The 16,543-nt window shown below is 38.6% G+C and overlaps 2 protein-coding genes across 6 annotated transcripts in view; one reads left to right on the top strand and one right to left on the bottom strand.

The window, feature by feature from the left end:
• Positions 1–16,219, top strand: part of TES (testin LIM domain protein) — a 64,047-nt gene extending 47,828 nt beyond the window's left edge. The window contains 5 exon segments of the mRNA NM_001195318.1: positions 2,034–2,286; positions 3,266–3,601; positions 4,556–4,771; positions 5,178–5,336; positions 14,974–16,219. Of these exon segments, the coding sequence (NP_001182247.1) occupies positions 2,034–2,286; positions 3,266–3,601; positions 4,556–4,771; positions 5,178–5,336; positions 14,974–15,162 (1,153 nt within the window). The 3' untranslated portion in view covers positions 15,163–16,219.
• The window catches only part of TFEC (transcription factor EC), a 789,619-nt gene that overhangs the window by 333,443 nt on the left and 439,633 nt on the right, over positions 1–16,543 (bottom strand). For all 5 annotated transcript variants that reach the window (XM_060414728.1, XM_060414723.1, XM_060414727.1 and 2 more), the window contains one exon: positions 4,148–4,200. The gene's annotated coding sequence lies outside the window, so the exon portion shown is untranslated. The remainder of the gene's footprint in view (positions 1–4,147; positions 4,201–16,543) is intronic.

The following is a 16,543-nucleotide window of genomic DNA, read 5'->3' as shown; positions in this document are numbered from 1 at the left end:
AGTTTCTAATAATAGATCTATATATCCTATAATCTACTTGATATCTTTACCCTGTTTTATAGGCATTTCAAACTTACTATTTCAGTTTGGATAGATTTCACCAACATTTTCATCCCATACCTCAGTACTATTCTTATTTTGCTTTTATGATCTAATAAATTACATTCCTTTTACAATCTTACTCATCCCAGAAGCCTGGGTTCATTTTTTAACTGATTCTGTCTTCCTTTCATCACTGTATTCACAAGGCCTAATTCGTTTCACATTGTTTGTTTAGTCACTTAGTCTTGTCCAACTCGTTGCACCCCATGCACTGTAGCCTGCCAGGTTCCTCTGTCCATGAGTTTCCCAGGCAAGAATACTGGAGTTGGTTGTCATTTCCTTCTCCAGGGGATCTTCATGACCCAGAGATCCAATTCAGGATTCCTGGGAGTCACCTGCATTGCAGGCAGATTGTTTTACCACTGAGCCGCAAGGGAAGACCAGTTTCACATTAAGGATATCTTAAATTTGTTCCTTTCTTTTTATCTCCACTATCAGATACTTCAGTGCAAGCTATTACACATCTTACCCAGGCCAAAACAGTAACCATCCAAGATGTAAATTCCAGGTTTGAAATAGCAGTAGAATCCCTGTTGCTTAGGACCTTGCAGACTGGATGCACCATTGACATGTTAACTGGTCTTCCTGCTCTAAGTTACATCTATCCCTAAGTCCTCCCTATGGCAGGTATTACAGCTTTTGAAAGTGATAGATCTAATCATGTTATTCCATGACTTAAAAGCCTACAGAGCCTCCTGATTGCTCATACAATGAAAGCCAGACTTCTTAATATGCCTTCCAAGTAGTCCCTGCATGATCTCAGGCTTGCCTACCTTTCCAGCCTTGTCACTACCCAAGTTACTTAGCTCACTGTAGTCATACATACCAGACTTCTCTGATCATAGGGCCTGAGGACGCAGTCTCCTAATACAGGACGACCACACATACTCTTTCTACCCAAAATGTCTGGAGGCTTTTCTTCTCCTGTCTTTACCTCTTCTCAAACACATACACACAGTTCACATTCATTTTACAGATCCTTCAGATTTCAACCTAAATGTCACTTTCTTAGGATTAATGTTCTTATGGAGTCCTTTGCTCACCAGTTCCAAGTCAAAATTATATCCTCTCAAAGTAGTCTGTGATTATCACAAATGCATTTATAGGTATGTGTGTGTGTGTGTGTGTGTGTGTGTGTGTGTGTGTGTATTTGTTTAATGTCTGTCTCCTCACCAGGTGGTAAGCATAAGATCTAGACTGTCAGAGACTGGGCCTAATTATTTTCATCATTATGTCCTAGTATCAGGTACATTGCTTGGCATGTGGACACACATATATGTTGCGTAAATGAAAGATTACATACCACGCCAGATTGGGGAAGGGAGATTGTGTCTTTTATACATAAGGGAGCACAGGTTGGTAGTCACTAAATGTTTTGAAGAAATAAAAGAAGAGGAAAGGGAAAGGAAGAGAAAGGAAATGGAGCATGAGAAAAGAGAGAAAAGGAAATTGGAAAGGGGACAGGAAAGAAAATGAAAAAAACTAAACATAAATCTTGGGTTACCATCCTTGAGGAGAAAAGTTATATCAACTTCTTTATCTCTCACTTAGGGAAAAAAAATAGGTAATGGCTGCTATCATGCAATAAAATATGAAAATGCTTGCTGTGATAGTTTTTGGTGATTTTGTTTTATTTGCATATCTGGTTGAGAGAATGAGGACTATCACATGGGGTTACTCTCAGTCATACTCCCTTGAACATGCACTTTCTAATCAAAACCTTTTTCAAAGTCTTATAAAGCAAAGATGCATTTTTATGTTTCCTTACTTAAACTTATGTATAGCTACTTGTAATCCCCTCACTCCCACCTGTCATAAGTCTTGACTTTGCATACCATTATAAGGAATATTTGTAAAAATATATTATGAACTACATATGTATGATTGATTAAGTATAATTAATCATTGCCTGCTTATCCCCAAAATTATAGAAAAATATGTCGTAACTGCAAGTGTGGCCAAGAAGAGCATGATGTCCTCTTGAGCAATGAAGAGGATAGAAAAGTGGGGAAACTTTTTGAAGACACCAAGTACACCACCCTGATTGCAAAGCTAAAATCAGATGGAATTCCCATGTATAAACGCAATGTTATGATACTGACCAATCCAGTTGCTGCCAAGAAGAATGTCTCCATCAATACAGTTACCTACGAATGGGCTCCTCCTGTCCAGAATCAGGCACTGGTAAATAATAAGGGGGAAGGAAGTCCCTTTATTGAAGTTCCTAGGCTACTTATTTAGGGCAGTTCCTTTAGTGATCTAATTGACCTCAGGCCTTTTATTTTTGGGGGTTCCCATTACCTTGACTTCCAACTCCTGCTGGACTTTTGGAAGTAAGATTAGATATCCCATAGAATTTTTCTCACTACATAGATAATCGGTGTTGACCTTTTTCAAAGAAATGGCATGACACTTTCAGTAATTAAATGAAAAACATGTTTTGTATAAAGCTAGTAACTTCATTACTTTGGGGAAGATTTTTCTTAAGATGGTTAAAAAAATCTAAAGAATAGAATTTCTGTCAATTGTTTGTAACTCAAAAGGTGGTCAACACTATATTTCTTTTATATATAAGGCAAAAAAAAGCAATTTTGTGTCAAGCTCCTTCCACTAATATAATAACTAGATGAGACATTTGGAAATCTTTTAAGATGGTTAGTTAAATCATGAGAATGAATCTTGTGATATCATTTTCTTATATAATACTGATGATCCTTAGGCCATTCTGAACATGTGGCTTAAAAAATTTTCTTTTGCAGTTATACAGTTGTATTTTTGTTTGTTTGGGGGGCTTTGTCTTTTTTATTAATTTTATTGGAGTATAGTTGATTTACAATGTTGTGTTAGTTTCAGATGTATAGAAAAGTAATTTTAGCACAAGTAAACATTAGTAACCCAAGTCTTTACAAACTGAAAAAAAAGCTTTACTTTCATGAAGAAAAAAATGTGTTCATTTTTACTGACTAAATCTATTTATTGCACCATTTTTAATGTGTTTTTTAATATATTAACATCTCAAGATAACTTGTATTATGAAGATCAATTGTTATTAATGGATAAAACTGAATTCTTCAGTAATTTGATTCTAATGAGTGTTATATAGTATCGTTTGTCTGATGGCCAAGGCATCTCCCAGTTAACGCTGGTCTCCTTTGTGGTCTAGGCCAGGCAGTACATGCAAATGCTGCCCAAAGAGAAGCAGCCGGTGGCAGGCTCAGAGGGGGCACAGTACCGGAAGAAGCAGTTGGCAAAGCAACTCCCTGCCCATGACCAGGACCCTTCAAAATGCCATGAGTTATCTCCCAAAGAGGTGAAGGAGATGGAGCAGTTTGTGAAGAAATACAAGAGCGAGGCTCTGGGCGTAGGAGATGTCAAACTCCCCCGTGACATGAACACTCAAGGCCCCAACAAAATGTACATTCCTGGAGGGGACAGAAGCACCACGACAGCGGTAGGGGCCATGGAGGACAAATCAGCGGAACACAAAAGAACTCAGTATGTAAGTAAAGCAGTCATGATGTTAGCCCGTTTGGTATATTTTACAGGTTCATTCTGTTTCTTTGAACTATGGGAGGCTGGTGGGGGAAGTTGCATTCCTCTGTTTCCAGAAGGGAGTAGATGAGGGAAGTAAATTGAATTATAATTTCAGTTTATGCTTATTTTAGAGAATTATCATGTTTGAAGCCTTGGTCTAAAACCAAGTTTTCTGATTATCTGTTGCCAAAGATAATTACAAGTGTTATGTGTACACAGCAGTTAACATGGTGTCATGCTGGAATAAAACATACAATCTAGAATCTGTTTCTAAACATAATTTTGCTGTTAATTGTTTCTCTCTTCCCATAAATAAGAATAATATATGCTTAGGTTAATTCGGTTTTGCTTGTGAGAACATGCATAACATTCAAACTTAAACATGTGGATATATAGTCAATCATACTTTTTTAAAATGTCTCCTAAGACAGGGGAATTGAAGTCATTTTTATGCCTTGAAAGTAGAAGAAAATTGTGACACAGATGAACCAAAAATAAGAACTAAACTTACTGTTAGGTATTTCTCATAGATCCTGTTAGCACATCAACCAACCAGGCTTAGTCCTGTATTAAAACAAAACAGAAAAAAAAAATGTAGAATAAGTTTTAAGGTAATCATTTTTGAGAGACTGCTTAAAACTGAAGTGCAAATTACTATTAGCCTTTTTCCATAAGCAACTTTGATTCAGTAAACAGTGCTCTGTTACACATTGGTTGCAAGAATTACATTTGGAGAACCTGGAGAAAGCCAAGAGAGTCCTTTTCACAAATACTAACACCATACTCCTATATGGACAAATTACTAATTTCAGTAGAAATTATCTCTCTTGGAAGTGGTTTCTCTGAATTCCCGCTGGAACTGTTGATGAGAAGCGCCAGTCTTGGATGACTAGCTTGTTTTGGCTGGTTTCCCTTTCAGTCCTGCTACTGCTGCAAACTGAGTATGAAGGAGGGAGACCCAGCCATCTATGCTGAAAGGGCAGGATATGATAAACTGTGGCACCCAGCTTGTTTCGTCTGCAGTACCTGCCATGAACTCCTGGTCGACATGATTTATTTCTGGAAGAATGGCAAGCTGTATTGTGGCAGACATTACTGTGACAGTGAGAAGCCCCGGTGTGCTGGCTGTGATGAGGTATGTTCCCTAGGGCCATCCACATGCAGGCTCCTTTTTGCATCTTCCTATGGTTCCCTCACCATGCTAACCAGGCCTCCCTTAGCGAGAAAGCAGAATGAATTAAGCCAGTATTGTGTGCTTTATTTACATCCAAAGAAGTTGAATGAAAAAAACATTTCAGTCATTCTGAATGCCCATGTTAATAGTGTTGACAAATGAAGACTGTCCAGATACCTGAAACATTAATTTGAACTAAACCAAGTAATCATCCAAGTTCAAGCTTTAGGTTATCTTCAGGCTTTAAACCCCCGAAAGTAGACTGATGTTCCTTGTGGATCTAAATCTGTTGTCTAAAGAACCTAGCTTGGTCATTTGAAGCAAAAAGGAAAAAACATGATTGATCTTATTTTTATCCTCTTTCTAGCTGATATTCAGTAACGAGTATACCCAGGCAGAAAACCAAAACTGGCATCTGAAACACTTCTGCTGCTTTGACTGTGACAACATCCTAGCTGGGGAAATATACGTGATGGTCAATGACAAGCCTGTGTGCAAACCCTGTTATGTGAAGAACCACGCTGTGGTAAGAGACACCTTGGGATTCAGTAGCCTTGACCTGCTTTATTTAGGTCTCTTACAAAGGAGAAACAGAAAGTACTACTCTCAAATAGGAAACAGGTGAACTCTACCATAGGGTGTTAAAATCCAGGTAATTCAAAAACAGTACATGCGTTGACTAGGATGACCCACCTCAAGATTCTGTGTATGCAGTTTATAATATAAAGTGCTACTTGATAACCAAATCTCCACCAAAAAAATTCCTTAATGGGAGTAAGATTGATTGATTCTCATCATACAGATCAGCTTTCACTTAAGGTTTTTAGAGACTGTTCATATGCCTTAGCTCTATTTGAATATTTATAAATTTCTGTTCATGTTACCAGATCATGCACTGTGGCTTTGTGTTTGCTACCTGGAGATTGTACAGTGCCCTTTCTTAAACCCTCACTGAATTAATATATATGTGAAACAAAATTTCAGAACAAAATTTGACTTGCATATTTATTTGCATAAGCCAAGCATTCAAATATTTAATGTGAAAGTATATATATGTGTGTGTATACACACACACAGAGACACACATATATGTATGTGTATAAAATCTACCATGCTTACACAGAGCTTCTATTGCATGATGGCCCAGAGATAGATAAAGAGTTGACCATATATGGTAAAACTTATAATCCAGGAATATTAAAAGGATAGATGTTTACTTTATATGCAGGTAAATAAGTACTAAAGATCTCCCTGAACTATCAACTAGAGGAGACTCCTGGCTGAGGAATATAATGACATATTTATATAGTTCTAGAAGTATGTTATTATTAATATGAAAATAAGGTTAAGAAGTTTTGATGTCAGTGCCAATTTTCAGCGTTTACCCATTGCCCTCAGATATAATCTATCAGCTATCATTTTCTATCAACTCTGCCTCATCAGTGTATCGCAGGTTCTCACAGTTACAACTTCAGAGCTTTGTTTTTTGTCATTTTGATTATTATAGCGACCTCAAATTTGGCCTCCCCACTTCCATTCTTCTTGTTCAAAGCTACGTTCCATAATGATGGAAGGTAATCTTTCTAAAATGAAAACCTGATCATTAAGCCTTTACTTAATAGATCCAGCCCCTTCTTACCTATCCGGCCACTTTTACTAGTTGTTGTTCAGTCGAGTCCAGCTCTTTGTGATCCTGCGGACTGCAGCAGGCCAGGCTTCCCTACTAGTTATCTAACCCAAATCATACCATTTCCCAAGTTATCTGCGTTTCATAGTTTATACTGTTCTTTGTCTTCTGCTTCTCATTCCTTTGTCTGGTATATCGTCCTGTTCTCTTTTTATTTATTTATTTATTTTTGGCTGTGCCACATAGCTTGTGGGATCTTAGTTCTCCGACCAGGAATCGAACCCAGGCCCCTGGCGGTAAAATCACCAGGTCCTAAGCACTGGGTTGCCGGAGGATCCCCTGCCTGTTTTACCTGATTATGCCTGCACATTCCTCCAGACTCAGTTTAAGCTTAACTTTTTGAGAACACCTTTCCCGATTCCCTACCCATGTTCCACCCCTTTCTCTCTGGCTAGGCAGGATGTCTCTGTTCCCTTGGGCCTCTTTGTGTACTTACCCACATATGTGATTGTCAATATCACTCATCTGTCTCTTCCACCAGACTGTAAATAGCTGGCGCATAGAGCTTCCTTCTATTTCCATACCCTCAATGTCTGCACTTAGGAAATGTTTGAGTGACTGACTTGTGTTTTAACATTTCTCATTTTCTGTGAGGGTCAGCATGGACCCTCCTTATAACTGAGGATAAGATGTTGAATCACTATGCAGTCTAATAGATCATTGAGCTTAAAAAAATGCTTCTTTGAATGTAGTTGCAACAGTTTCTCTATGGAAGAGGATTATCATAATAAGCATTCACTGTATGGTTGTTACCTTGGCCTCAAGGACTACAATGTAAACTCCATGAGGGCAGGGATTTTGTCTGCTTCTTTTCGGTTCTATTTTCAACACTAGAACAACACAGTAGGCACTCATATTTATAGAATAAAGCTTTTAACAGATGAAGCTACTTTGTTATTAATACAAGCTTCTCTCCATTATGTTGCAGTAGTTATTGGAGAGGAATAACTACAGAGAGAATGCAAGAGACCCTAAGTTATTTAGCTTTATAATATAGCATGATTTATTTTAGAAGGTGTACTTTCTCAGTAAGATACACTATTGCCATGTGCTTAATACTAAAATGAATATTCATCACCTGAACAAAACTTAGGTGATAGCAGCATGCTAAAGGATATAAAAATTGGAAGATTGTCTAGTTCTGGGCATTGATCTGCTTAGATCTTTTAATTTTAAAAAGAAAAAAAAAAAGGACTGAGAATATAAATTATTTTTAGACCTGAAGCTAAAACCTCGACTCAAAAAAGGACTTTTCTGAAGAAAAAATTAACCTGGAAGGAGGAAAGTGGGAAATACATTAGTTTGTCTCTGCATGGTCTCTGGAATTCCAGTCTCAAATGGCCACCCCAAGATTTCACATCTCTGAGATTTCACAGGATCCTCCTGCTAGAGAGCAAACGTCATTATCAATTTTTTAATTTTATAATGCATATACAAATAAATAAAAGAAGTAGGAGGAATTGAAGGAAATAATAACATATTGGATTATTAGCAGTTTAATTAAGAATTCAGGGTAATCAAATATCAAGCATAAAGTGGTGAATGAAGTCCATAAACTCCCTTACTGGTCCCGGAGTCTCCAACCCTTAGTTGAGTCCTGGGCAGCTTTCAGATTTATGAAGAATTAGGGATAGGGATCTGGAGAAGGCAATGGCAACCCACTCCAGTACTCTTGCCTGGAAAATCTCATGGACGGAGGAGCTTGGTAGGCTGCAGTCCATGGGGTCGCAAAGAGGCGAACACCACTGAGCAACTTGCTCTCACTTTTCATCTTCATGCATTGGAGAAGGAAATGACAACCCACTCCAGTGTTCTTGCCTGGAGAATCCCAGGGATGGGGGAGCCTGGTGGGCTGCTGTCTGTGGGGTCACAGAGAGTTGGACATGACTGAAGCAACTTAGCAGCTGCAGCAGGGATAGGGATTGGTAGTTTTTACCTGGGGACATGTCAGATTTAGGGATGAATGACAATCAAATTATTAATAAACCTAAATTTTCTGAAGCCCATAAACCCTACATTCTATGCTATTTCAGTTCAGTTCAGTCGCTCAGTCATGTCCGACTCTTTGCAACCCCATGAACTGCAGCACGCCAGGCCTCCCTGTCCATCACCAACTCCCGGAGTTCACTCAAACTCATGTCCATCGAGTCGGTGATGCCATCCAACCATCTCATCCTCTATTATCCCCTTCTCCTCCTGCCTTCAATCTTTCCCAGCATCAGGATCTTTTCAATTGAGTCAGCTCTTCGCATCAGGTGGCCACCGTATTAGAGTTTCAACTTCAACATCAGTCCTTCCAATGAACACCCAGGACTGATCTCCTTTAGGATGGACTGGTTGGACCTCCTTGCAGTCCAAGGGACTCTCAAGAGTCTTCTCCAACACCACAGTTCAGAAGCATCAGTTCTTCGGCGTTCAGCTTTCTTCACAGTCAAACTCTCACATCCATACATGACTACTGGAAAAACCATAGGCTTGACTAGACGGACTTTTGTTGGCAAAGTAATGGCTCTGCTTTTTTTTTTTTTTTTTTTTGCTTTTCTGAAGTTTTTAATTTATTTTTTATAGACTTCAGCTTCATTTAGTAGAGTCACAGAGTAAAATATTAGTAAATTTCATCATAATTTAAATGTTCAAAATGGCCTCCTTTTCTCTTATTGTTTTTTTGTTTGTTTTTTGTTTTTTTAATTTTTATTTTTACTTTATTTTATTTTACAATACTGTATTGGTTTTGCCATACATTGACATGAATCCACAACGGGTGTACATGAGTTCCCAAACATGAACCTCCCTCCCACCTCCCACCCCATACTGGCACATAGACAGAAATATAGATCAATGGAACAAAATAGAAAGCCCAGAGGTAAATCCACACACATATAGACACCTTATCTTTGACAAAGGAGGCAAGAATATACAATGGATTAAAGACAATCTCTTTAACAAGTGGTGCTGGGAAAACTGGTCAACCACTTGTAAAAGAATGAGACTAGATCACTTTCTAACACCACACACAAAAATAAACTCAAAATGGATTAAAGATCTAAATGTAAGAACAGAAACTATAAAACTCCTAGAGGAGAACACAGGCAAAACACTCTCCAACATAAATCACAGCAGGATCCTCTATGATCCACCTCCCAGAATACTGGAAATAAAAGCAAAAATAAACAAATGGGATCTAATTAAAATTAAAAGCTTCTACACAACAAAGGAAAATATAAGCAAGGTGAAAAGACAGCCTTCTGAATAGGAGAAAATAATAGCAAATGAAGCAACTGACAAACAACTAATCTGCTTTTGAATATGCTGTCTAGGTTGGTCATAACTTTCCTTCCAAGGAGTAAGCGTCTTTTAATTTCATGGCTGCAATCACCATCTGCAGAGATTTTGGAGCCCCCCAAAATAAAGTCTGACACTGTTTCCACTGTTTCCCATCTATTTCCCATGAAGTGATAGGACCGGATGCCATGATCTTAGTTTTCTGAATGTTGAGCTTTAAGCCAACTTTTTCACTCTCCTCTTTCACTTTCATCAAAAAGCTTTTTAGTTCCTCTTTCTGCCATAAGGGTGGTATCCTCTGCATATCTGAGGTTATTGAGATTTCTCCTGGCAATCTTGATTCCAGCTTGTGCTTCTTCTAGCCCAGCATTTCTCATGATGTACTCTGCATAGAAGTTAAATAAGCAGGGTGACAATATATAGCCTTGATGTACTCCTTTTCCTGGTTGGAACCAGTCTGTTGTTCCACGTCCAGTTCTAACTGTTGCTTCCTGACCTGCATATAGGTTTCTCAAGAGGCAGGTCAGGTGGTCTGGTATTCCCATCTCTTTCAGAATTTTCCACAGTTTCTTGTGATCCACACAGTCAAAGGCTTTGGCATAGTCAATAAAGCAGAAATAGATATTTTTCTGGAACTCTCTTGCTTTTCGATGATCCAGCGGATGTTGGCAATTTGATCTCTGGTTCCTCTGCCTTTTCTAAAACCAGCTTGAACATCTGGAAGTTCACGGTTCATGTACTGCTGAAGCCTGGCTTGGAGAATTTTGAGCATTAGTTTACTAGCGTGTGAGATGAGTGCAATTGTGCGGTAGTTTGAGCATTCTTTGGCATTGCCTTTCCTTTGGATTGGAATGAAAACTGACCTTTTCCAGTCCTGTGGCCACTGCTGAGTTTTCCAAATTTGCTGGCATATTGAGTGCAGCACTTTCACAGCATCATCTTTTAGAATTTGAAATAGCTCAACTGAAATTCCATCACCTCCAATAGCTTTGTTCGTAGTGATGCTTCCTAAGGTCCACTTGACTTCACATTCCAGGAAATCTGGCTCTAATTGAGTGTGAGTGATCACACCACTATGATTATCTGGGTCATAAGATCTTTTTTGTATAGTTCTTCTGTGTATTTTTGCCACCTCTTCTTAATATCTTCTGCTTCTGCTAGGTCCATACCTTTTCTGTCCTTTATTGAACCCATCTTTGCAGGCTTCCCTGGTGGTTCAGATGGTAAAGCATCTGCCTACAATGTGGGAGACCCAGGTTTGATCCCTGGGTTGGGAAGATCCTCTGGAGAAGGAAATGGCAACCCACTCCAGTACTCTTGCCTGGAAAATCCCATGGACGGTGGAGCATGGTAGGCTTTGTAGTCCATGGGTCACAAAGATTAGGACATGACTGAGCTACTTCACTTTCATTTTGCATGAAATGTTCCCTTGGTATCTCTGATTTTCTTGAAGAGATCTCTATTCTTTCCCATTCTCTTCTTTTCCTCTATTTCTTTGCATTGATTGCTGAGGAAGGCTTTCTTATCTCTTCTTGCTATTCTTTGGAACTCTGCATTCAAATGGGTATATCTTCCCTTTTCGCCTCTGCTTTTTGCTTCTCTTCTTTTCACAGCTATTTGTAAGGCCTCCTCAGACAGCCATTTTGCTTTTTTGCATTTCTTTTACTTGAGGATGGTCTTGATTCCTGTCTCCTGAACAGTGTCACGAATCTCCGTCCATAGTTCATCAGGCACTCTGTCTATCAGATCTAGTCTCTTAAATCTATTTCTCACTTCCACTGAACAGTCATAAGGGATTTAACTTAGGTCGTACCTGAATGGTCTAGTGGTTTTCCCCACTTTATTCAATTTAAGTCTGAATTTGGCAATAAGGAGCTCATGATCCAAGCCACAGTCAGTTCCCCGTCTTGTTTTTGCTGACTGTATAGAGCTTCTTCTGGAGAAGGCAATGGCACCCTGCTCCCATACTCTTGCCTGGAAAATCCCATGGACAGAGGAGCCTGGTAGGCTGCAGTCCATGGGGTCACTAGGAGTCGGACACAACTGAGCGACTTCACTTTCACTTTTCACTTTCATGCATTGGAGAAGGAAATGGCAACCCACTCCACTGTTCTTGCCTGGAGAATCCCAGGGACTGGGGAGCCTGGTGGGCTGCCGTTTCTGGGGTCGCACAGAGTCAGACACAACTGAAGTGACTTAGCAGCAGAGCAGCAGCAGCATAGAGCTTCTTCATCTCTGGCTGCAAAGAATAGAATCCATCTGATTTCGGTGTTGACCATCTGGTGATGTCCATGTGTAGAGTCTTCTCTTGTGTTGTTGGAAGAGGGTATTTGCTATGACCAGTGCATTCTCTTGGCAGAACTCTATTAACCTTTGCCCTGCTTCATTCTGTACTCCAAGGCCAAATTTGCCTGTTACTGCTATTTATATGTTAAATATTTTTACCAAAACAGTTTCCTTAATTGTACATAGAACAGTAGTTATTACTTTTTAAAAATTGCAGTGAAAACATGAGTTTTGAAAGATTATAAAATGATCTAAAAATTGAGTGTGAAAACAACAAAGGGCTACATTATAAATGAATTACAAAGCTATAAAAATGAATTTATACAAAAGCAATTGCTTGCATGGTGCAGCTTCAGATTAGGAGTCATTGTAATCAAAACAGTCATTTTTGTTGTATTCAGGATCAATCATGCAAAGATCTCCCCTACTTCCCAGGGAAGACTGGGTTGACATAAACTGTGAGATAAGGAGTTACAGTCTCTGTAGTTAGAAACCTTGTAGTTATCTAAAAATATAGAAAGTATTACTATATTGCAGGTCTGAAATGGATATCTATACCAAGGCCTCACACCACATGCTAAATCAATTCACCCAGTGAGTGGCAGTCACACACCTGTGACCCTCCTCAACCCATCCGCCTTCATCACACAGAAATTCCTGACAATCACAGTAAGAGACCAAGAGTGCAGAAGATTAGCCACCTTTATGTAATGCTGGACAATCTTACTGGTTTCTTCATTTGTTATAAAATATTTAAGAGAAAAATATTAGGCAGTTTCAGTCATAACATATAAACAAGAAGGCATATGAACTATCTAATGTTTTACAGCTCTCAGTTGGGTAGTTTTGTCTTCTGCTGTAATAATGCCAGTTATTCATTTATTTTCTTGCCAAATATGTATAGCTAAAGAAGAAAATTATGTGTGTTTGTGGGTGTGGATGTGTATATCTCATGCTGCTGCTACTGCTAAGTCGCTTCAGTCGTGTCCGACCCTCAGCGACCCCATGGACTGCAGCCCGCCAGGCTCCTCCGCCCATGGGATTTTCCAGGCAGGAGTACTGGAGTGGGGTGCCATTGCCTTCTCCGATATATCTCATATTTATCTGTATATAACATACATATATACTGAATGACATATGGAATATAAGTGCTAATATTCCATGATATTTGATTTTACATAAATTATGACATGACAGAAGAGATATTTTTAGTGCACACTAATTATTCTCAAACACTATCAGTATTTTTGATTGAGTCCTGAATTACTTTGAACATAGTTTTCACTTGTGTGTGCTAAGTCACTTCAGTCGTGTCTGACTCTTTGCAACCCCATGGACTGTAGCCCGCCAGGCTCCTCTGTCCATGGGATTCTCCAGGCAAGAATACTGGAGTGGTTTGCCATTCCCTTCTCCAGATTTTTAACTTACTGCTGTCTAGAATTTAGTAGTGTTAATCACCTCACGTGTCATAGGTAAGACTGGTAAAATTATCACTTCAGAGCTTTAGTGAATGAGGAAAAAATCTTTTTGAAAAAGACTGTTTTTTAGAGCAGTGTTAGGTTTATAACAAAATTAAGAGGGAAGTACAGAGATGTTCCCATGTAGTCCCTGCTCCCACACGTGCATTGTCTTGTGCATCATCAACATCACTCACTAGAGTGGTACATTTTTAAACAAGGATGAATCTACATGGACATATCCTAATCACCCAGAGTCCACAGTTTAGCTTAGAGTTCACTCTTGATGTTGTGTATTCTCTGGTTTGGACAAATGGCATATATCTATCATTGTAATATCATACAGAATATTTCTACTGGCCTATAAGCCCTCTGTGCTCTGCCTATTCATCTCTTCATCCTGCCTGTCTCCTACTCCATACCCCTAGCAACTAGTGATCTTTTTATTTTCTCCCCAGTTTTGCCTTTGCTAGAATGTCATATAAGGAATCATACGGCATATAGCTTTTCCAGATTAGCTTCTTTCACTTAATAATGTGCATTTAAGTTTCCTCCATGGCTTGATAGCTCATGTCTTTTTAGCTCTGAGTAGTATGAATGTGGAGACTTCCCTGGTGGCTCAGACAGTGAAAGCATCTGCCTACAATGCAGGAGACCCGGGTTCAATCCCTGGGTTGGGAAGATCCCCTAGAGAAGGAAATGGCAACCCACTCCAGTATTCTTGCCTAGAAAATCCCATGGACAGAGGAGCCTGGCAGGCTACGGTCCGTGGGGTCGCAAAGAGTCGGACACGACTGAGCGACTTCACTTGAGTATGAATGTATTAGTTTCTTTATCCATTTACCCACTGATGGACATCCCGGTTGCTTCCAGATTTTGGCAATTACAATTAAAGCATCATGTGCAGGTTTCTTTGTGGACATAAGTTTTCAAGTCATTTAGATAAATACCAAAGAGCACGACTGCTGGAGTATATAATTAAAGTATGCTTAGTTTTATTATAAGAAACTGCCAAACTGTCTTTCACATGAGTTGAAACATTTTGCATTCCCACCAGCAATGAGTAAGAGTTTCTGTTGTTCTTGCCAGCATTTGTGATATAGGAAAAAATCATAAAACTTAAAAAAAATATAACTGCTGATATACAATCTAATAGATACACTGGGACCGAACACACTGCTTTGGAACTTCAAGACTTTCTGCCTTGAACGTCCATGGCTTATCTTAGAAGCAGCAAGTGCTGTTTGGACTTCACCTGTTATTTCCCACATGCTCCGCATATAACTATGAAGGTTAACTAGAAGGTCATTCTCAGTTGTGTATCTTTGAGGTTGTCATTCTTGGTTTATTTTGCCATCTAAAGAAATGCACTGTTTGTTCTAACGTGAAAATGTTACCATCACAGTTTGATCTCTCATCCTTTTCTCTTCTTTGTATAACTGCCTTAACAGGTGTGTCAAGGATGCCACAATGCCATTGATCCCGAAGTGCAGCGGGTGACCTATAACAACTTTAGCTGGCACGCGTCCACAGAGTGCTTTCTGTGCTCCTGCTGCAGCAAGTGTCTCATTGGGCAGAAGTTCATGCCCGTAGAAGGGATGGTTTTCTGCTCAGTGGAGTGTAAGAAGATGATGTCTTAAGAGGAGAGCACCAAGCAATATTGAGCCCTAGCTATCCAGAGTGGTCTGCATTTCTACTGTAAAATGCAATTTGGAAAAATAAAAGGAAAAAAAAAAAGAAACTGTAAAGGAAACCAGGAAATTTTGTTCAGTATCTTTCTTTGATGTTTTTCCTAACCAAATTTTTGCATCTCAATTTTTAAAACCTGCTTTAAGCATTTAATTTTTAAAATGGTAAAGAGTTTTACCTTTCTTTGGCTTTCCAGATGTAAAATCTTTTGAGTTGGAAGCCTGAGTTTAATGTCTTCATATTCCTACCTTCTTTATGCCAAACACAGTATATATGAAACACTTAAAAGTTAGTGTTTGAATGGAAAGATGAGCATTTCATGTTCTATATTCTTTTTCCCTTCTTGTATAAAATGAAAAGGAAATTAAACTTGCCCTAATGCCAAGGCTGTACGTTTATTGCCTCATCTTATTCGCTGAATTTTATAGTGATACACAGTGAATTCTTTTGACAGAGAAAATAGAAATGCAGCATAGTATGAAGAACCATTATCATTTTAATGTCTATGCATTTGCTATTTCCTAACTTAGGCAGAGATGGCTTTACTGCATATCTCTATTTTTTTTTTAATCTGCTCTACCTCTCAGTATTCTCTTTGTAAGCTGATGACCTCCATTTGTGGCCTTGAATATTTTATTGTCACATGTGGCTTCCACACTTTTTACTTCTATAGATGATTTTTGGCAAGCCACTCATTTATATTTCCAATCCAAAGAACATGAATACTTTTTTGTATCCAAGAAGCTATAACTTGTATTCTTTGCACTTGGCTGTGTGGTTTGAATAGACTTTTTGCACGGTTTCCATTCTTTTCTAATGGATACTGTCCTATGATATGATGCCTGTTCATGGATATATAACAAATGTCTTCTTTGCCTGTATACTTCTTTCCTTAAGTATTTCTAATGTTTATTTTTCCTTTTCTACTTCCATACAAAGCTATGCACTATGAAAATTAAATGGAATGAATATGTATTATTATTCAAAATAAAGTCTCTTTCACTTTAATAATTATAACTTTATTTCTTGTATCTTTTTCGTTTGAGAGCCAAAAAGTCCTTCTGCAATTAAGTATTTGTTACAGCAGGGGGCAGTGTTTCCAAGGATAAAAAATAACCTGACAAATAAGGGCACTTCCTGACAAAACAGAACAGAAACTAGACTTTTCATTATGCCGAAGGGCTAAGTTTTATGAAACTTCATAATAAGTGAAAGCATTTAAATAGTTGGTTTTCAAGTCACGCATGAGTTTTTTCTTTCAGAAAAAAGAAAGTGTCATTTTAATTGAAGTCGGGAAAGCTACGGTCTTTTCAGGTAAGTCTAACGAGTATT

This window comes from Ovis aries, chromosome 4 (assembly GCF_016772045.2).
Source record: "Ovis aries strain OAR_USU_Benz2616 breed Rambouillet chromosome 4, ARS-UI_Ramb_v3.0, whole genome shotgun sequence".
NCBI classification, from domain to species: domain Eukaryota; kingdom Metazoa; phylum Chordata; class Mammalia; order Artiodactyla; family Bovidae; genus Ovis; species Ovis aries.
This window is presented reverse-complemented; position numbering and strand designations above follow the sequence as displayed.